General features: G+C 42.3%; 1 protein-coding gene across 8 annotated transcripts in view; it reads left to right on the forward strand.

The window, feature by feature from the left end:
- CC2D2A (coiled-coil and C2 domain containing 2A) overlaps positions 1–22,928 on the forward strand; it is a 129,255-nt gene that overhangs the window by 98,124 nt on the left and 8,203 nt on the right. For 7 of the 8 annotated variants that reach the window (XM_042251882.2, XM_042251884.2, XM_042251886.2 and 4 more), the window contains 9 exons: positions 1,424–1,529; positions 1,886–1,995; positions 2,935–3,031; positions 3,922–4,020; positions 8,139–8,315; positions 13,320–13,523; positions 16,959–17,048; positions 18,575–18,688; positions 21,166–21,300. In XM_042251882.2, the coding sequence (XP_042107816.1) occupies positions 1,424–1,529; positions 1,886–1,995; positions 2,935–3,031; positions 3,922–4,020; positions 8,139–8,315; positions 13,320–13,523; positions 16,959–17,048; positions 18,575–18,688; positions 21,166–21,300 (1,132 nt within the window). Of the gene's footprint in view, positions 1–1,423; positions 1,530–1,885; positions 1,996–2,934; positions 3,032–3,921; positions 4,021–8,138; positions 8,316–13,319; positions 13,524–16,958; positions 17,049–18,574; positions 18,689–21,165; positions 21,301–22,332; positions 22,424–22,928 lie in introns of all 8 variants that reach the window. The other variant, XM_042251888.1, reaches the window with a different exon arrangement.

Below are 22,928 nucleotides of genomic sequence, written 5' to 3' on the forward strand. Positions count from 1 at the left end.
CCCCCCTATTATTTTGCCCTTCTTTTTTCTTCTGCTAACTCTTCTACCCATCACAGAACATCCGATCATCACCAGCTACTCCCAGTGTTTTGTCACATTTTGTTTTGTAAATGTCTATCTAAGCTCTTGAATCTGTGCCATAGCCTTGCTTCCCTAAGCCACATCCCAGCCTTTGCCTCTTGATCTCATTAAAGCTCAACTGTGGGGTGGAAAGCTGTTTTGTTTTTTTTTTTAAAGAATAGGCAATAGGTATTATTTTTTGTTTCTATGAAGTTTTTTAAGATTTAAACGATTTCATTCAAATCATTACAAAGAAGCATAACTGATCCTATTGTTTCACATTTAGTGTAGACTCATCAAGTCGGCTCAGATACCAACTCTTGCACTAAATCCACCCAAATCTTAGCCCTCTCCCCTTACAACTAAACTAAACAGGATTTTCAGTACTCTCTCTGCTCTCTTATATCCCATGCCCTCTAGTCTAACACATACCCCACTATGTTATGACTATTTGTTTATCTAGTCTGAGCTAAAGTGTATCTTACTCGCTTTTGCAGCCCCAGAGTCTAACCGATTGCTAAAGTACAGGAGGTACTAAACAGATGTTTGTGTAATAATGCAACTGACAGTGTTCCAAACAGGAAGAGGTTTTCTCTGGGAGCTGTTGAGGAATGTTCCACTTTCCTTGTCTCGTAGTTTGTCTGAAACCCTTTCTGTGAAAAGGTAAGACAGTCTGGTGGAAAGAGACAAGGGGTACTTTGCCAATGAACGTGAAATACTAGATACACCAGAAAATTCAAAACAAATATGCAAGTGGGTTGTTGGGACGAGGGGGAAGGTGTCTGGGAGAGGATCTCTGGACATGACCTTCATTTCTTCCTTTACAAATGGCAGTTCAAAAGAGAAAGAGGATAAGACTCGTAGATCCTAACTCGAGCTAGGAATCACTGACCACCTTTTGCCAGTGATGCCTGGCAGGCCCAGAGAGAGATGTCTCACCTAAGATGTATAGCTCAAGCTTCCTGGAGTATGAAGGTTCAAAGAACATACAGAGAAAGAGGACCTGAATTGGATGGAGGCAGGGCAGGCTGGTTAGGAGGCTCAGGATTCTGCTATCTGAAAGGAACTGATGCTCTCAGTTATGGGGGAAAGGCACCCACGAGACCACAGAGAGAAAAGGTCTCTTTCTTCTATTCCAGCCAGACATGCAGACCTAAGGAAGGACATTGGAAAGGTTCTGGTTGTCACTAGATGAGTCGGGAGGACCGGAACTTATGAAAAGACTTCTAAAGCATAAACAGGCTTCGCAAGAATGTCTGCTAGGATAATCATCAGCACCAAACATCTTTGGAGAAACCATCTGCTCAGTAACATAATTAGACTTGCCCTGTCATTTATTTCTTCTGTTCATTTTCCCTCCTAGTAAATTCCACCAGACATCAAGATCTTCAAGGACCTTCACTGAAAAGCACGCTGCTTCCCCGACAACACACAGCCCAGCCCACAGCGCCGACTACCCCCTCGGCCAGGTGAGATACCCAAGTGCTGGATCTCTGCTTAGAATCTTGCCCCTTGTGTCTTTTGAATTGCATAGAAAGTTCATAATCCATTTTCTGTCTCATTTTCTTTGGAAATATACTATTTAGAATCATGTTTTTCCTCTGCTCAGAACAAAATAATTCTACTAACTGTTACAGACTGTTTTCTCTTGATTAAAAAAAATAGTATAGAAATTTATTAAAAGTATATACATAAATTTCCAAACTTCCAGATTCTGCTCAGGATTTAGTGAGCTGAAAAGGGTTTCAATCCTAAACTGAAACAAACCAATAACAAAAAATCTAGCTAAACAGAAACTGTACATGGTCTCTCTTTTTTTTTTAAGGCATTAGTACGTCCTTTTGTAGAAGTTTCATTTCAGCGAACAATCTGCCATACAACCACAGCAGAAGGACCAAATCCCAGCTGGAACGAAGAACTTGAACTTCCATTTAGGTAGGCTTAGTTTCCTCATACCACAAGTGATGCCAATCAAGGGGGGAAAAAATGGGAAAACGTCCAGCTTTTGAAATGTGGGTCCATTGTTAGGATACCCCACTCCACTCCAGGCTCTGGTTCCTTAGAACCCAAGCTTTCCACTCCCTTGACCCCATAGGCCCTACACTGATTTTCTTTTCTTCCCTAACTCCCCAGCTCTGGGAGCCTTAAGTAATTTCAAACCCAAATCTCCTTCATTGCAGGTGATCTCCTGCATTTTGGGTTGTTTCTTTACCAACTGAGCCACCTTGGAAACAGAACTAGTTAAGTCCGAGGACAAACAGGAAAAAAAAAAGAGAGAGAGAGAGAGAGAAATAGATACCACTTTTCTACACAGTATAAGCAAAAAAGAATGAGCAAACTTCAAGGTCAGTGCTTAGCCAAGCAGATGCAGTGGCCCAGTTTGGCGCCATGCCATGGAGAGGCCTGCTCTGGCCAGGCCTGGCAAAACTCAGAGCAGCTGATGTTGTAGCAGATGAACCTCACCTCATCCTTGGTTAACTGGTGGGAAAGGTGACTGGGCTTCCCTGGAGGCTCAGCGGTAAAGAACTCGCCAGCCAATGCAGGAGGCATGGGTTCAATCCCTGGGGGGGAAGATACCCTGGAGGAGGAATTGGCAATCCACTCCAGTATTCTTGCCTGGGAAATCCCATGGACAGAGGAGCCAGGCAGGCTCCAGTCCATGAGGTCACAAAGAGTCGGACACGACTTAGAGACTAAACAACAACAATCCACACTGTAGGGTCCCCGTGCTGGAGGAATCCTTTAACTGAAAGAACTGCCATTAGTTCTCATTTCTTTGCTCATATTCAGGTGTTTGTCCTGTTTGGACATTTGAGTGCTCATTATTTCTCTTTTGCTCCTTTCATGTTCTCTGATCATGGTGTACATTTGCAGGGCCCCCAACGGGGATTACAGCACCACCAGCCTGCAGTCAGTGAAAGATGACGTGTTTATCAACATCTTTGATGAAGTGCTGTATGACGTCTTAGAGGTGAGCTCAGGTCCCCAAATTCAGGATGTTTGAAACCTGACATGTACGAATGAGGAACGGGAGGAGGGAGGAAGAGAAACAGCTTCTTTTAAAAAAATAATTTTGCTTATTTATCTTTGGCTAGGCTGGGTCTTTGCTTCTCTGCGGGCTTTCTCTAGTTGCAGTGCGAGGTCTTACTGCTGTGGCTTCTCTTGTTTCGGTTCACCGGCTCCAGGGCGTGTGGGTTTAGTTGCTCCACAGCATGTGGGATCTTCCAGGCCCAGAGATCAAACCCGTGTCTCCTGCATTGGCAGGAGGATTCTTAACCACTGCACCACCAGGGAAGCCTGAGAACCAGCCAGCCATTTTATTTTCAATTTGAGTGTCTGCTGTGATCCAGGAATTGTGCTAATTCTTTATTAGCACGTTGCCTTAGTTCTTTGTAAGCACATTGTCTTAATTCTAAAATAACCCTGTGAAATAGATTATCGTTTTTGTTGTTGTTTTGTTTTTTCTTTTTTTAATATTTATTTATTCAGTTGGCCGCCCTGGGCCTTAGTTGCAGCGTGTGGGAGCTAGTCCCCTGACCAGGATTGAACCTGGGCCCCCTGTTTTGGAAGTGCAGAATCATACCCACTGGACCACCAGGGAAGTCCCCAAAGTAGACTGTTAAACTCCCAATTTACTGATGAGGAAACTGAAGTCCAGAGAGGTTAAATGACTTTCCTGGTTTTTACATAACTATTAAAATGTGTCTCAACAAGAATGTGACAAGAATCTCAACAAGAATCTGTTTAGCCTAAACCTACTGTGCTTTCAGCTAAAATCCTGCTGCTTTCCTGCTGTCGAGTTACTTATTAAATGACTGTCTGGAGTTGTTAAACAATTATGACTTCCCACCCCTCCTTTAGGATGACCGTGAAAGAGGAAGTGGAATCCACACTCGTATTGAGAGACACTGGCTGGGGTGTGTGAGAATTCCGTTCAGCACGATATATTTCCAAGCAAGGGTAAGCGTCTGAAGTCAGGATTCCATGGCAATGGGGAACTGCTCTATCCAGCTTTCCTGTTACAGCTTTCTTTGTGGAGGTATACCCTTAACACTGGGGCTTCCTTGGTGGCTTAGTAGTGAAGAATCCGCCTGCCAATGGAGGAGATGGGGGCTCGATCCCTGAGTCAGGAAGATCCCCTGGAGGAGGAAATGGCAACCCACTCCAGTATTCTTGCCTGGGAAAGCCCATGGACAGAGCCTGGTGGGCTACAGCCCGCGGGGCCGCAGAGTCAGTCGGATACGATTCAGCGACTGAGCAGGAGCACCCTTAACCCTGAGAGGACCGATGCGCAAGGCCACTATTGGAAAGATAAAAATCACTATGCAAAGCCCTGATCTGTCACATTTGCGTGACTTACTAAACATCTGTCTTCCTGACATTTAGTAGTTCAGGTGCTGCTTTTCCAATCTGATAGTTTTTTGTTTTAACACTTAAATAGATGTGAAGAAGGTAGGACAAGGTAGAAGCTTGTCAAAAAATACAGGAGTGGAGTGGGATAGATGCCTGAGAATAACTTGAAGAAAACAATCAGGCCAGCTGACGGCCCTTTTAATCAAGCGCACTCCTGTTTCCAGAGTCCCCACTATTTCAGAAAAAACAACGGTTGACTCGCTCAACTAAGTACCATTCTTCAGAGTTTACCAGTTTTGTGTAAGAGGGTCCATCAGGTTAACAGTTCTTGAATGGCAGGGCAGCTCTAATCTGGGACAGTTAAAGGCTTTGAAATGGCATTAACATCCCAGTATTACATCCATAGCAACAGGAAGCTTTGAGGCAAAGTCGTGCTCATCTCACACAGCTCCAGAGGAGACAGTTTAATCCCACACGTGACGGCCACATGGAACAAATGCTGCCTCGGTCAGCGCCTCAGGCAAGACCCAGAACAAAACTCCGGTCTGAGAGGCTTGAATTGGTTGGAATATCAGGAATCATTTGGCATTGCAATCTTCCCTTGACCAAAGGGACTATCTATAGGTGATGCCGCAGTTATATGCTTGCCGGAAACTCTACAGTACTTTCCTCTTGGACTAGATTTGAAATGAAAAATAGAATTTAAAGAGCACATCATTTTGCAAATCCTACGGCCCACGTTATTTGGCGTCACACTAGGAACGGTCCTCAGAAGTAGTTACTCCAGACCCCTTCTCGATAAAGGAGTAAACTTCTTTACTCTATTCTGATAACAGCCACACTCTGGCTGAGTCCCCTAGAGGTAAGCACCTCACTGTCTTCTAGGTAAGCTTGCTCTCTTTCCAGTAGCTCTGTCATCAGCTTCTTTAAACAGTGCCGTGAGCCAAGTTCCTCCCTGTTGTTGTTGCTGCTGCCTAGTCGCTAAGTCTGACTCTTTGAGACCCTATGTACTGTAGCCCACCAGGGCTCTCTGTCTGTGGGATTCTCCAGGCAAGAATACTGGAGTGGGTTGCCATTTCTTTCTCCAGGGGATCTTCCCGACCCAGGGATCGAACCCACATCTTCTGCATTGGCAGGCAGCTTCTTTGCCACAGACTTGTTTTGCCAATTGAGTTGTGAGGGTTAATTAAGGTGACAAACTAGCTATATGATATATGCCTGATAAATACAATTATTTCTATTATCACTGGGCTTCCCTGGTGGCCCATTTATTTCTATTATTATTACTGCATCAGAATTCTGTTCATTTTGTGTGGCTCCAAACCAAGATCTATGAATAGTGGGTTCCAGGGAGGAACCTGGGTTTCCCAGGTGGCTCAGTGGTAAAGAATCCGGCTGCCAGTGTAGGAAATGCAGGTTCCATCCCTGGGTCGGGAAGATCCGCTAGAGGAGGAACTGGCAACCCACACCAATATTCTTGCCTGGAAAATCTCATGGACAAAGAAGCCTGGTGGGCTACAGTCCATGGGGCCGTAGAGTCAGACATGACTGAGCTACTGAGCACGCACTCACGCACTCATAGGGACATAACCGGTATCTAGTGTATTGAGGCCAGGAAAGCTGCAAATGCCCTACAACGCCCAGGCTTGCCTCCATAACAGAGCTATCCGGTCCCAACACCGACAGTGCCCAGGGTGAGAAACTCTGTCTTAAGCTCTTACACTTCAGCTGTTTGGAGATGGTGCCCATTGCCTCCTGGCTCATCTGTTATTGCAGCTGAAGCTCATACGGCACTGTGCTTACACTCTTCTTCCCCTGCATCCTCTCGTCTGCCTGGTTCAGGCTTTAGGGAAGCTCCAAGGTAAGTGTTAGTCACTCAGTTGTATCTGACTCTTTGTGACCCCGTGGACTGTAGCCCACCAGGCTCCCCTGTCCATGGGATTCTCCAGGCAAGAGTACTGGAGTGGGTTGCCGTTTCCTTCTCCAGGGGATCTTCCCAACCCAGGGATTGAACCTGGGTCTCCCACATTGCAGGCAGACTCTTTACCAACTGACCCTCCAGGGAAGACCCACCAAAGCAAGGAGGAGAATAAATGAGGGCTTATTTCATTCCTCTCTAGAGGGCACAGTCACTGAAAACTTCAGTTCTTTCTGTCTTTCTTCTGAGAAATACATGTCGCAAAAGACTGAAATAAAAATTGGAGTCTTTGAAAATCTGTGAGTCTCAAATTCTAGCCCTGAGTAGTTTTGTGGCACCAGACAGTCTTTCATAAACTTGATTGTTTTGACTACAAAGGTGTAAACAGTTCTGCCTTTTTGAACGTCTGTGTAAGTTAGACCATTTTATGTAAGTGGCTTGTAATTCATTCAGCCTGCATTCGGCCTCCTGTGCATGTACACCAAACCCTGCTGCCTACTGGAGAAGGGTGATACAAGAGGGAACACAGTACGGATCCTGTGTGCAGAGAACAATGATCTAGAAGTATATGATAAATAAGCACACGACAAAGCCTGGCAGATGCTGTCAGTGCAATAAATGAAAGAAGCGAGCTACCTGTGAGGCTGGCGGAGATGACAAAACCAACCACGAAGGAGACAGTATCTGACCTGAGCCTTGAAAAATGAGTCAGATTCCAAAATGCGGAGACAGGGAGCAGGGCATCCCAGCAAAGGGGACTGGCTGCCAGCTAACACTTGCCACGGGCCGGGCATTTTTCTTAGTGTTTTACATCTGTTAATCCACTCAACACACATAATTACCCTACAAAGCAGGTACTATTATTGTTTCCTTTTTACAAATGCACAAGTTGAGTCACTTGGGGTTTAACCCAGGGTTTGAACCCAGGCAGCCTAGTGTGGGAAAGATTGAAGGCAGGAGGAAAGGGGACAGCAGAGGATGAGACGGTTGGGTGGCATCACCGACTCAGTGGACATGAGTTTGAGTAAGCTCAGGGAGATGGTGAAGGACAGGGAGGCCTGGCAAGCTGCGGTCCATGGGGTCGTGAAGAGTGGGACACGACTGAGCCACTGAAGAACAACCACCACCTAGTGTTGGTATCAGCTTGCACAACTAGTACACAGTCTGCTGAGCCAAGCAAAGCACTAGCACTCAAGGAGGGAGACAGCCTTGCTGAGAGGTCTTAAGGAGACAAGTCTAGAGAGACGGGTGGGCCCTGAATACCAGTCTGAGCAGTTTCTACTGAATTCATCACATCATGGGGAGCTGACTTGCCTTTGAACTTCTGTTGGAAAATCAGGATGCTTCAGTTCAGTTCAGTTCGACTCTTTGTGACCCCATAGACTGCAGCACGCCAGGCCTCCCTGTCCATTACCAACCTCCGGAGCTTGATCAAACTCAAGTCCGTCAAGTCGATGCCATCCAGCCATCTCATCCTCTATCGTCCCCTTCTCCTCCCGCCTTCAATCTTTCCCAGCATCAGGGTCTTTTCCAGTGAGTCAGCTCTTTGCATCAGGTAGCCTAAGTATTGCAGTTTCCGCTTCAGCACCAGTCCTTCCAATGAATATTCAGGACTGATCTCCTTTAGGATGGACTGGTTGGATCTCCTTGCAGTCCAAGGGACTCTCAAGAGTCTTCTCCAACACGACAGTTCAAAAGCATCACTTCTTCAGCACTCAGCTTTCATTATAGTCCAACTCTCACATCCACACATGACCACTCTCACTCTCTCTCACCAGGATGCTCACTAGTTGTATTTTCTTCACAGATCGATGGAACGTTTAAGATCGATATTCCCCCAGTGCTCCTGGGCTACAGTAAGGAGCGAAGCGTGATGATGGACCGGGGTTTTGACTCCATCCGAAGCCTGAGTGAAGGCTCTTACATCACTCTGTTCATTACCTTGGAGCCTCAGCTGGTTCCTGGGGAGTCGGTTCGAGAAAAGGTAACTGTGTAGTCTCTGGAATCCCATATGAGATGTGGATGAAATGTGAGAGAGGCTTGCTAGCCAATGCTTGCATAAAATTAGACTGAACAGATAAGCAGAGGTTTCCTTTCTTGAGCATCTATTATTACATTCGGAGGGGAGCTTCCAAACCGGGAGAGAGCAGACTATGACTGGGGCCGACAGGCCGAAAACCAGAGAGAGGGTCCTTTGCACTGGGCATTCTCCCCAGGCAACTGACCTCCTACTGCAGGAGTTTTAAGAGCCCTGTGGCCTTCCTTCCTTAAAATGAGGTATCTAAGCTGTCAGCTGCGGCCTTCAGTGGCTTTTCACTGCCCCACTGTGGCTGTAGGTGGCATTTCTCTTAGACCTCCAAAATGCCGGCTTAAGAAAATCCCTCTGAAATGCAAACTCGGCCACTCCTTGTGCATTGAGAGGACCCTGGCGTCCTAAACATGCAGCAGCAGAAACAACCACTCAGGGAAGCCCCTGCAGGTTTTTCAGGAGAGAGAGGTTCTTACCCTAAATAGTAGGGACCATAACCTGGAATTGTTTTTCCACTCAACAGCAACTGCCAGGATTAGCAGATTAGTCTTCCCTCCACCATCATCCCATGCTGAGCCATACCATGCAATTTTTCTTAAGTGATTTACTCATGGAATTGTCTAAGAAAATCAGTAGTAACTCCCGAAACTCTTATTTTAACATCCCTACTTTGTCTTGGTAAAAACAAAAGTGTTTTAAAGTAGATGATTTCTGTCAATGAAGTCTTCCTCTTATTTTCTTTTTTTCTTTCTTGCTTCTGATAGATGGGTGACATGCTTAAAAAGGTACCATGTATTTTGTTTTGCTGTTCATCAGTCAATGGTTATTGAGCTTTAATCACCTGCTTCTGTCCTCTGCCTCGTTATAGAAGCTGCTGGGTCCTAATGTATGTGTCATCCCTTGGCGAGGAACTACAGGCATCTGCAATTCATGTCTAGTTTTGTCTCTGGGCCCATTTCATCTTGTCAGAAAGATTCTTATTTAGCTCTGAATTTGGAAGTCGCATGTCAGAATGTCACCTGCATACTGGGAGCCACTTCCACTGTTTCCAAGCCCGTAAAACCCATGACCTGCTTCTTTACAGAAGCAGTGTGGCTATGACAGTTATTTCTGGCCAGTGGAGCTGCCACAGTATAGGTAGTCAAAGAGAGGGACAAAAAAAGAAAACATTCAGTTTTCTGTAAATATTCACATTAACCAAAAGTTAAGGAATTGAGCCAGTTGAGAATCTTGCCAATTTCGTGTTGAATCAACTGTGAATTTGTTGGTTCTACCTTCATTTGTTTTATAATGAATAACCCCAATCCTTTCAGTATTTCGCTTTCGCTTGGCACTTCTTAGATTACCAGCGTAGCGTCTGTTGTTGTTGTTTAGTTGCTCAGTCGTGTCCCACTCTTTTGTGACCCCATGGACTGTGGCCTGCCAGACTCCTCTGTCCATGGAATTCTCCAGCAAGAATACTGGGGTGGGTTGCCATTTTCTTCTCCAGGGGATCTTCCCGACCCAGGGATCGAACCTGTGTCTACTGCACTAGCGAGCAGATTCTTGACCACTGAGAAACCAGGAAAGCCCTCACCAGTTTAGCATACTACTCCTTACATTACTGCTTCAGCCCATTAAATGGTAATCCTGGTAATCTAAGCAGGTATTAACAACCATTATGAGATACCTGTTACACTTTACCTTACACACGCTCGCTGCAGAGAAGAACGCAGAATGACCCAGACGTGGGCCCTGCTCCCAAAAAGCACTGGCTATGGAGTCAAAATGCAAAGCAGATATTCAGGTCCAAGTGGTAGAAAAAGTTTTATATTGGGTTGGCCAAAATGTTCGTTCATGTTTTACCATAACAGCTTACAGAAAACCCAAACGATCTTTTTGGCCAACCCAGTACATACTTGTTTCAACTTGGAATGCCAACAGCCAGTGCTGATGCCAGATTTTCACCATTCTCTCTGGACAGTGCCTATAGGTGCCTCTCTCTAATGCCTCCCTGGCACATGGCGTCTATCCCTGTAGGATCTCTGGTCAAGAATTAGTATTTTAAGCCCCTGATTCCTTATTAATGGTCTCCTCTAGACTAGCTTACTCCTTGGAAGGAAAGTTATGACCAACCTAGACAGCATATTAAAAAGCAGAGATATTACTTTGCCAAGAAAGATCTGTCTAGTCAAGGCTATGGTTTTTCCAGTAGTCATGTATGGATGTGAGAGTTGGACTATTAAGAAGGCTGAGCTCTGAAGAATTGATGCTTTTGAACTGTGGTGTTGGAGAAGACTCTTGAGAGTCCCTTGGACTGTAAGGAGATCCAATCAGTCCATCCTTAAGGAGATCAGTCCTGGGTGCTCATTGGAAGGACTGATGTTGAAGCAGAAATTCCAATACTTTGGCCACCTGATGCGAAGAGCTGACTCATTTGAAAAGACCTTGATGCTGGGAAAGATTGAGGACAGGAGGAGAAGGGGATGACAGAGGATGAGATGGTTGGATGGCCTCACTGACTCAATGGACATGGGTTTGGGTGGACTCTGGGAGTTGGTGATGGACAGGGAGGCCTGGCGCGCTGCAGTTCCTGGGATCACAAAGAGTCAGACACAACTGAGCGATTGAATTGAACTGAACTAGACTAGAAGTCTCTTGAGGGGTCTGCCTTATACACATTTATCCAGACTCCCTCAAACCCTTTAGACTTTCAGCAAATATTTTCAAATAATTGGATAGATGGATAAATATATAAATTAATGAGTTTAAAGGAAGCAGGGATGAATTCAAAAGGGTGATTTTTTTCACATCACCCTTGTTTCATAATTCTCTCTTTAAGGTTATGATTATTTCTACCATAAGCGTCTGTGACACACTCATACTGAAGTTTTATAAGCTCACTTTTTTTCATTTACTTATAAATTCATCATGACACCTATTTGGTAGCTACCAAGTCTTGGCACTGTGCTGAATACGTGGTCATAATGACGATGGTGTAATGACAATATTAAGATTCAGATGTAAGTGGACGTCTCGTGAGAATACCCAGGAGGTTTTTGGAGATGCCTCCATCCTACCTCCCCCCAGTTTCTTAGAGTACAGCCATCAAATTAGAAACAGGAATCACAGTCCAGCTCCAATATAAGAGAAGTCAAGAACAATCCAAGCTCATGAGGGAGGGGATATATGTATACTTATGGCTGATTCATGTTGTTGTAGAGCAGAAACCAACACAATATTGTAAAACAATTATCCTCCAATTAAAATTTTTTTTAAAAATAGCCATAACTTATGGAATAAAAAAGAACAACTTGGTCCTATTAAAAGTCATAAAATAGTAATGGGATGTTATCTGTGCTCTCATTCATTCATTCGGTAACACTTATTAAACACTTTACTATGTGCTGGCTAGTATCCTCGATACTGAAGATTTAAAAAAAAAAAAAAAAACTAGATCAAAACAAAATCCCTGACTTCAGGAGTCCTATTCTGTGAGGGAGACAGTGTAATCAAATATATCAGCAGCTTTAAGTGCTAAAATAAATAAAAAGTATGAAGGGGATGTCTAGAGGTATTTCCCTACTCAAAAAAAAGAAAAGAAAACCAGTTTTCAAGCACTGTCTGGAATGTAAACCTTACTTAAAAGTTGACTTTCTAGTAAAATTTTGTGCTTGTCAAAGTAAGTAATCAACCATACATAAATTTTTATACTAAACAACAAAAATCTTGTACGAACACTTGAATATCTGCTTTATTCACGCTACTTTTTAGCAATGCCTTTAAGGAAAAATGATACCATATGTCCAGAGACAAGTGAAATCTGTTTCATCTGCTTGAGTTACTTTAAAAAGTCTGAGATTTGGCTCAGCTTGGATCAGAGAACCACTTTTAAAAGCATTTTATAAATGCTTAAGTATTATACATTTCATATTTCTAGTTCTGCTTCCTTTTACTTCAGGCTCATTACTATTATTTATTACCTTGGCTATGGATTAAAACCTTTTAACACATCCATATATACTTGTTGCTTCCCAGTGGCTAAGCAGTAAAGAAGCTGCCTGCCAATGCAGGAGATGCGGGTTCAATCCCAGGTCGGGAAGATCCCCTGGAGAAAGAAATGGCAACCCACTCCAGTATTCTTGCCTGGGAAATCCCATGGACAGAGCAGCCTGGCGGGCTGCGGTCCATGGGGTCACAAAGAGCTGGACGCAATTGAGCACAGATGCATGGATACATACTTATAAATCTGTTGTCCTTTTAACATGGGCTGCTTTAGCTTTGCACTTGAGACATTGTTTCTGAGTCCCTCTAATACCAACATCAAAACACACATAAAACTATTGCTTGGACTCATCAATCAGAATTAGTACATCATAGCTTAATTTTTATGTGTTGCCTTATTACTCTAATACTTTCCATATGGCTGTATGCCTAATGACTACTGTCTTGTTGTTCAGTCACTAAGTTGTGTCTGACTCTTTGCGACATCCTGGACTTCAGAATGCCAGGCTTCCCTGTCCTTCACTATCTCCCAGGATTTGCTCAGACTCATGTCCATTGAGTCGGTGATGCTCTCTAACCATCTCATCTTCTCCTCCTCCTCCTGCCTTCAATCTTTCCCAGCATCAGGGTCTTTTCTAATGAGTCAGCTCTTTGCATCAAGTGGCCAAAGGACTGGAGCTTCAGCTTCAGCATAAGTCCTTCCAATGAATATCCAGGATTGATTTCTTTTAGGATTGACTGGTTTGATCTCCTTTCAATGTCATTGAATGTATTTTAAGTATTTAATGAGTCCATCTGATTTTTAGATTATAAATACAGTTAAATAAGGCTTCAGGAACACCGGAACATGACAGTGTTGTTAAGAGGGGTCACCGAATCACACCTTATGAAGCACATGTTGAGTCCATGTTGACTGTGGGATCTGAACAGGTTCCACCGTATCTCCTGTAATCATACATGTCTTTCCTTTTGAAGTTTGATTCTCAGGAAGATGAGAAATTGCTTCAAGCAACAGAGAAGTTTCGAGCTGAGTGTGCCTTGAAGTTTCCCAACCGGCAGTGCCTTACCACAGTGGTTGATGTTAGCGGGAAGACCGTCTTTGTCACTCGTTATCTCAAGCCTTTAAATCCTCCTCAGGAGCTCCTTAATGCTTACCCCAACAACCCCCAGGCAACAGCAGTAAGTATTTCATAGTGAATTAGTATCGGTACTTAAAAGGTTTTAAAATTCAGTATGTGAAAGTCGCTCAGTTGTGTCTGACGCTTTGTGACCCCATGGACTGTATGTAGCCTGCCAGGCTCCTCTGTCCATGGAATTCTCCAGGCCAGAATACTGAAATGGGTAGCCATTCTCTTCTCCAGGGGATCTTCCCAACCTAGGGATCAAACCCAGGTCTCCCACATTGCAGGCAGATCTGAGCCACTAGGGAAGCCCAAAATTCAGTATGTTACCCTCTTAATTACCATATTTCATGGTACTTAAGATAGTAACTATGTCAAGAACATTAGTGATTAATAATTAAGATTTTTTTAGTACCACAAGGCTTACTTTCCTTACAAAAGTCTGAAGGTACCAGCAAGGATAATAACCCTTGCTCCATTTGTTCAGTGAATTGATTAATTATTGAGTGCTTACTGTGGCCCTGGCATTACACTGGCTGCTGGAAAATTAACACCTGGAAGACGCTCCCCATGAGCACAGCATTGAGGACATCTCCACAAAGCACATCCCTCCCAGGCTCTTAAATGCGCATTGTTCTCCGCCTGTAAAGCACCACACATATCACAGTCTCAAATGAACAGAACTGTATGTTGAATAGGCTACTCTTTTTTTCCTTTCCAGCTTATTTATTTTATACATAAACATGTTGCACTGTCTTTTTTTTTAACTTTTTACATTTTTTCAAATTATTAAAATATGACAATACATTTATAGGAGACTTGGAAAATACCATATAGTTCCACTATATATTACAATTATTTTTTTAAGTAGATACATTAAGATTTTTAGTTGGAGTTTCAATATCAAACTCTTAAAAATTAATAGAATGAATATATAGAGACGTAGAAGGATATAGTAGACCTGAAAAGCACAATGAACCAATTCAAGATAATTAAGATTTATGCAATTTTCACACAACAGTAGGATACAGATGCTATTCACGTTCCCATAGACTGTAAACTAGGAGACACTGGAACATATCCAGGGACATAAGACCAGGTATAAAACTTTCATGAAAGGTATTAAAATCATACAAAGTCTTGAACAGGCTATTCTTAATTGAACACTGTAACTCATAACTGCTTTGGGGAGTAGACTGTAAGACAATTAACTCCTGCTAATGAGTTATTAATACAGCAATTTAGGGACAGAGAAGGAAGGCTCTCAGAAAATCCTAGATTCAACACATAATGACAGGTAAAGAAAACAGGAAATCTGTATAGATTCAACAAGTATTTGGTTTTCCCTGGTGGCCCAGAAAATAAAGAATCCACCTGCAATTCAGGAGACCTGGGTTCGATCCTAGGTCGGGAAGATGCCCTGGAGAAGGAAACGGCTACACTCCAGTATTCTTGCCTGGAGAATCCCATGGACAGAAGAGCCTGGTAGGCTATAGCCCATGTTGCAGAGTCAGACATCACTGAGCGAATGACACTTTCTTTCAACAAGCATTGTCTTCATAGAAATAAAAAGCTGTGTGACTGAAAAATTAAGATAAGACAAAAATCCTGAAAAACATGTATACATGTCAGGACAGATTGATGAGACTATTTTAATGCCCTATATTTTCCAAGGGCAAAGATAAATGTTTTTAACTTTAGAAAGAAAGTGAAAGTGAAGTCACTCAGTCATGTCCAACTCTTTGCGACCCCATGGACTGTGGCCTACCAGGCTCATCCGTTCATGGGATTTTCCAGGCAAGAGTACTGGAGGGGGTTGCCGTTCCCTTCTCCAGGGAATCTTCCCAACCCAGGGATCGAACTCGGGTCTCCTGCATTGCAGGCAGATGCTTTACAGTCTGAGCCACCAGGAAAGCCCAACTTTAGAGTTTAAGTTAAACATTCATATTGAAATTTCTAGATTAACAACTTAAAAGAATCTTAAAAATTGGGTATAACATCTAAACTAACAGAAGATAAAATAACAAAATGGGGTAAAGAGAGTGAGGAGGGCAAAAAAAAAAAAAAAACACAGAAAAAGTATGAAAAATAAAAAGCACAGAATAACCCTAAGGTAGTAGAAATAGTCTAAATATTTACCAGTAATCACAATCAAAGGGAAGGGATTAAACTTCCCAGTTAAAACACAAAGACTGTAAAGCTAGATTTTTAAAACAGTTTGTAGTGGAACTTGACACACTGATTCTAATATTTATACAGCAGTGCAAAGAGCCAAAAATAGCAAAATAATCCTGCAAAGTAAGAAGAGCTCAGTGGGAAGATCTACCATGTCATATAGTCACTAAGGCAAAATCGTACTGACACACAGATAGAGAGGAAAATGGAAGAGAGTTTAAAAATCCAGAATCAGTCAGTTCAGTCGCTCAGTCGTGTCCAACTCTTTGCGACCCCATGAATCACAGCACACCAGGCCTCCCTGTCCATCAAAATCCAGAACAGAGCTACACAAATATGACCCACTCAAACCTGATGTATGACAAAGCTGGCACTGGAAATTAGTAAAGGAAAAAGTATTACATAAATTGTACTGGGATCACTGATTTTACACATGGAAAAAAAGATAAACATCAATTCCTGCTTCACACCATTCAACAGATAGACTGAGAACTTAAATATGAAAGGCATTTTTATCCATAAGACCTGACATAGGAAGATCCTTAAACAAGCCAGAAAAACAGCACTGACTATAAAGAGAAAGAATAAATTTGACCACATTAAAACTGAGAACCTGAGTTTAACAAAAAAACAGCACAAAGGAAATGAAAAGACAAGCCACAATTGGGAGAGGATATTTACAGCTTATATAACAGACAAAAGAATAGTAACTAAAACATATTTTTTAAAAACTACAAGTCAACTTTAAAATATACAAAATACTTAAATACAAAGTCACAGAAGTGGAAACACGAAGGGCCAATAAGCATATAAAAAGATGTTTGTCCTCCTTAGAAATTACAGAAATCTGAATGGCAACCACAGCGATGCACCAGTCTTGGTTTCTAAATACCTCCGTTCTCTATCTAAATGCAAAGAGTTGGACATGACTTAGGGACTGAACAACAGCTATCTAAACAGAACCAGGACTTATTAGAGAAACGGGTGCTCAGGAAAATAAAAGACGATCCTGGAGTAAAAAAAAATAAACAAAAAAACCAACAAAAAGAAAACGAGGACATTTCAAAGACACACAAGAGCCTTCTGTAAAAGGCTTTCTTCATCTGTAAAAGATGGATAGTAACAATAGTCTTCCTCGGGATGTTTGGAGAGGATTAAATGAGATACTATTAACACAACAGTTAGTTAGCACTTGTGAGGATTTATTTTGTTCACATAAATGTCTGTGATACATGAAATTTTCTTGCAAGAAATGAGGTAGAGGATCCAGCTTTCTATTTTCTTGGAAAAACAGTTACAGCTAATTTTGTTTAAACAGGAACTGGTGGCCCGATACGTGTCTCTGATTCCTTTCTTGCCCGACACCGTCTCCTTTGCTGGTGTCTGTGACCTGTGGAGCAGTTCGGATGTAAGTATTCTTCCGCACAGACGTGCTGGCTTCATGGAATATCAGTAAACGGCTTGCTTAATTTTAAATTGCAACACCCATTAGTCATTATAAAAGTCTACACAGCCATCTGTCTAACAGAATAAACTAAATTCATTCTGAAGTACTTTTTTCTTCCTGGTTCAATCTACCCAAACTTCAGGAGTTACACAGAAACTAACTATTTGTGCATATATACACACACACACCTACTTCAGATGTCTTAATGCTGATTTGTGCCCCCAAAGTTTTATTCATAAAATAATCAAAATCACATGTTATGTTACATCGGAAATTGCATATTCCTTAATTTACAGGGGCTTCTTAAGGCATGTCATTATTCATTCATCAAGTATTTCTTGGTCCCCTGTCACATGTCAGACACTGTACAGAGTTCAGGCTATGAGCAAAATAAACATGGCCTCTGACATCTTGGAACTCACAATCAATGTATGCTACCTATATAAACTTTGAAATGAGTCTTCAATGGTATAAACATGTATTATCACTGGTATTCATTTGGCTTCTGGATCTCAGGTACTGTGCTGGCATAAAGTTGAACTGTGATATACAACTCCCCCTTTGAAGGATAGCTCTAAAAGGAAGAAACTGAAGTACACTTTAAATTATTTGTTCCCCAATATATTTTGGAAACACAGTGTTGACAATTTTAGAGATAAAATTTCACAACCTTAAGATATTTAAAAGAAGACATACAATGAATAGAAGAGCTGTGTGCTCTAGAGCCAGACTGGCTTTCCACTTTCCAGGTATCGCTTCATCTCTCTGTACCTCCACTTCCTCATCTGTAAAATGGGAAGATGAGAGTATGGCCTTCAAAGGTTTATTCCAGGATCCATTGAACTGACTCGTGCGGTGTGCTTAAAAACCAGTGTGGCGGCTGGGATGGGAGGACAGGATGTGCACAGGCAGAGCACAGAGGGTTTCCACGGCAATGAAAACACACCACATGATACGACAATGACCCATCTGTCAGACCCACAGAATGCGCAACACCGAGAGGGAGCCCTGTATGTAAACTACGCTCTTTAGGTGGTTCTGGTGTGTCGGTGTAGGCTTATCAGCTCTAACACGTGTCCGCTCTGGTTGGGGATGTTGATGATGGGAGAGGATGCTGATGATGTGCGTGTGTGAGAACAAGAAAACATGGGAAATATCTGTAGCTTCTTTCCAGCGTTGCTGTGAAGCTAAAACTGCTCTAGAAAATAAAGTCTTTAAAAAGAAAGTGTTAGCACATAGAGGGCTATCATATATAAGTTCAACATGAAAACTGAACCTTTGACATTTATCTCCCTGACCCCACCCCATAATCAATTCTAGAAATTCATGTCATTGAAATGTCAGAGAAGACATCATGTCCAGCTAAAATTGGGTGTTGTTTTTTTTTAACAATATCTTTTATCCTTTAAAACACTCATTTTAAGAGTTATACAGCCCATCTAGAGTGAAGCAGCCAATGAACATAATTTTTCTTTCCTTTGGTTCAGCAATTTCTCGATCTCCTGGCAGGAGACGAAGAAGAACACGCAGTTTTACTATGCAATTACTTCCTCTCCATGGGAAAGAAGGCCTGGCTGGTGACGGGCAACGCCATTCCCGAGGTAAGACTACTAGGCTGGCTCTCTCTGAGGATGTCATTGTCTAACATGGTGCTGTTATGTTCCAGGTTATGGGCAGGACTTATTTTCATAGCAGTTCTTGGAGCTGCAAAGAAAGTAGCCCAGAGAAGCCACAGTAGGGAGAGAGAGCCTGTGATGAGACATGACAGGTTTTTCGGGGTACTTGAGCCCTATACGTTTGAGGATGTTCTGGGCAAATCTGAGCCCTTTTCCACCCATCACCCCCACCTGGCTCTGCCCTCCCGCCCGTCTTACGAAGAGTTCTGATTCCCTCAGCGATCGAGTGTTATTCATGCCGAGGAATGAAAGGATATGAAGAAGTGTGGCAGGGGTAGAGATCCTTTCATGCCTGCTTCTTCCATAAGCAGCTGCTGTTAAGCTGCCATGCGAAGCAGAACAAGGCAGATAACCACAGGGGCAAAGAAAAGAATGTTCATGCCATGTACTGGTGTCATTGTTATTTTTATTAGACCAGAATCAGAGACTGCTAAAATTTGTTTCCCCAGCCCACTGCAAATACCCCTAAATTGGGGGCAGGTTGGGGGTAATTTGAGGGTACAAATTTTAAAAAGTTACATGGATTGAAGCAACTTATCTTAAAAGTGTTTCAGAAAACAGGCTCCCAGGCTCTGGGAACCCTTGGTGATTAGACAGCACAGGCTGCTACTAGACAGGCAAGATCACAACTCAACCCTAAGGCATTCTCAGTCGCTGTCTTCCAGAGAGCCTGGTACCAGGAAAAGAGTACAGGACTAGGAAGTCCCCAGGCCCGGGCTCAAGGCTCTGCCTTGAGCAAGCTCAAGCTTGAGCTCAAGCTCAAGTCAAGTCCTCACGAGCTGTGGGACTCTAAGCCAGTCACTTCACAACTCTGAGCCTCATATAAAGAAACTTGGGGTGATAATTTCTACCCCGCCTTTCCCAGAAGCCTAGACTGGGCATCAGTGAAATCACACGCAAGAAATAAATGAATGAACAAATGCACACTGTAAAAGGAGGGGCTAATAATACATGAGTATTCAGAAGAAAACGTTAACATCCCTCTGCAGGTTTTCACTCCCAAGCCCACCCCTCCTCGGGTCTACTCAACCATCAGGAGTTCAGAAGAATCCTTTCACAGTACTATTGGTTTATGTAGTTATAAAAGTGTATCAAACATCAATTCCTGTATTAGAAACAGGAATTTTCTAATTCTGTTTAGAATTTTCCTTCTAAACAGGAATTAGAAGTATTATTCACATATAATCAGTCTTCTGAATTCTTAAAAGGCAAACTTGCTGACTCTAAAAAGAAAACCCAGTTACTGTTTATTTCCATCAATAATCATGCTTCAGCCAATCTTAAGATATCTTGCCATTTTCAACACCGTGGATGGCCCTAGAGGGTACTGTGCTAAGTGGAATAAGTCAGAGAAGGACAAATACTGTAATGTGGGATCTAAAAGCCAAAGTAAGTTAACAAAATAATGAAACAGAAATAGAGTCACAGATACAGCAAAAAACGCAGGTGATTGCCAGGGGCGGGGGGCGGCGGGGTGGGGGGACGGTGGCGAGGAGAGAAATATGTGAGGAGGGCTAAGTACAAGCTTTCAGTTACAAAATAAATGAGTTACAGCTACTCATTATGAAATGTACAGTGTGGGAAATATAGCTAACAATTATGTAATGTCTTCATATGGTAACAGATGATAACCAGACATCACGATGATCATTTTGAAATGTACAGAAATATCAAATCATTATATTGTTTACCAGGAACTAACATAGTGTTGTAGGTCAATTATACTCCAGAACAAACAAACTCATAGAAAAGAGATCAGATCTGTGGCTACCAGAGGCAGGGGACTGGGGAGTGGGTTGGAATTAGATAAGGTAATCAAAGGGTATAAACCTCCAGTTATAAAATAAGTTCTCAGGATGCAATGTACAATATACTAAAGATAATTCACACTGCTGTACATTATAAATGAAAACTGTTAAGAGAGTAAATCTTAAGGTTCTCATCACAAGAAAAAAGTTTTTTTTCTTGTTTATTTAAAGATATCTATATGAGATGATGGATGTTCACTAAACATATTGTGGTCATCATTTCATGATGTAAGTAAGTCAAGTTATGTTGTACTCCTAAGACTTACACAGTGCTGTATGCCAATTATATCAATAAAATTGAAAATATATGTATCCCATTTAACTTTTAAAAACAAGATACACAAGTTCAGTAACATGACCGCTATTCCTGTTTGGTCACCACACTGAAGTAGCTGGAGGTGCAAGAATTATGCAAGAGTAAACTTTTGATTTTATTAATTCAACATAATCTAGAACTTCAAACTAATTTTCACCATTAGTCATGGGGTTTAGGAATTAGATGTCCAACTAAACTAATGACCTGTCTGTACAAACTCCTCTTGGCCCTAATTGCATAATTAATTGGAAACTAGTTTAATGGCTGTTTTCTTTCAGGGTCCAACCGCCTATGTGCTAACTCAGGAACAAAGTCACTATTTAATATGGAACCCCTGCAATGGACATTTTTATGGGCAATTTGATACTTTCTGCCCCTTAAAAAGTGTGAGCTGTTTAATAGGTCCTGATAATGTAAGTATTACCATTTCCTCTGATATATGGTTGGTTGACTATTTTTTTTAACTGACCTATTAATTTTAATAATATTTTGGGGCCAGAAAATTTATATATATATATATATGTGTGTGTGTGTATGTATATATATATATATATATATGTATATATATATATATATATATAATTGTTGCTGTTCAGTCGCTAAGTCACTTCCGACTCTTTGCAACCCCATGTACTACAGCACGTCAGGCTCCTCTGTCCTCCACTATCTCCTGGACTTTGCTCAAGTTCATGTTCATTGAGTTGTACTGGACCTGGTGGCTCAGACAGTAAAGAATCAGCCTGCAATGTAGGAGATTCAGTTTCGATCTCTGGGTCAGGGAGATGCCCTGGAGAAAGGCACAGCAAACCACTCCAGTATTCTTGCCTGGAGAATTCCATGGAGTGAGGAGTCTGGCAAGCTACAGTCCATGGGGTTGCAGAGTCAGATGTGACTGAAAAACTATCACTTTTACTTTTCACACTCAATTAATTATTGAGTTGGTACTGGTAATTAAAGATAGTGTCAAGCAAAGGTACTCTATAAGGCACTGGTTAAAAACATGAGTTATTAGATCTCACTGCCTGAGTTTAAACTCCAATGTCAATGTTTACCAGTTGTGTATGCTTAGGAAAGTTTCTTAATCTTAAACAGCATCAGTTTCTTCCCTGGTTAAATGAAGGTATTTGCTAGTAACTACAGAGCAGTTGTGAGAAGTAAATGAGATAATCAATACAAAGCAGCTAACACACAGTAGCAACCCCGTGTTGGCTCCTGTGACTGTTGTTATAATCATCTACCTTAGGAATCTCTGAACTTAACCTGTCAGAAGAATCATTTGAACAGGTAGCCCCAATATATGTATTCTTATTTGTAAATTATATACTTACTTATGTATCGATACATTATTTACATTACACACAGGAGACATAGCTTTCTTAAAGAGAGATAATTAGAGGGTCTAATATTTCTTCCCGGGTCACTGTGATGTGCATCCTACTGTGAAGACTTCTGGTCTACGGGTTACTACCAGAATTAGAGATAAGATACACTGAACACCCGGCGAAGTACCTGTCTGCCATAGGGATTCAGCAAACGGTAACTATTAACCACAAGTGTGAAAAGAGAAGTGCAGCATCCCGTGTGCATGGTACTATTTTTAATTAAAAGCATTGGGATAATCACAGATGATCTGCTAAGCTCCATTTACATGTAGAGAAGCACGTTAAGGTCGTATTAGTAGGCAGGCAGAGTCAGTGGGTACTGGAAAAGCCTTCGAAGAATTCCATTCTCTGTCAGAATTATTAGCTCTCAAAACAATTACCATATGGCTGGCCAATTCACATAAAGCCCAAGTGCTGTGAGCAAGAAAGAAGCCCTTCCTCCTCTTCAGGCAAGATGGACAGCAGTGGCTCAGGGTGCCGGCAGTGGCTCAGGGTGCCAGCAGTGGCTCAGGGTGCCAGCAATGGCTCAGGGTGCCGGCAGTGGCTGGGAGGGAACCTGCTTGAAGGCTCAGTCACCTTCCAGAGAGGACCTGCCCGAGGTTCACTCTCTGGGTCCGGCCCTCTGAACCTCAGCTGCCTCTGCTCCACCACCTCCTTAG

The sequence above is a fragment of the Ovis aries genome, chromosome 6, assembly GCF_016772045.2.
Source record: "Ovis aries strain OAR_USU_Benz2616 breed Rambouillet chromosome 6, ARS-UI_Ramb_v3.0, whole genome shotgun sequence".
Classification (NCBI taxonomy): domain Eukaryota; kingdom Metazoa; phylum Chordata; class Mammalia; order Artiodactyla; family Bovidae; genus Ovis; species Ovis aries.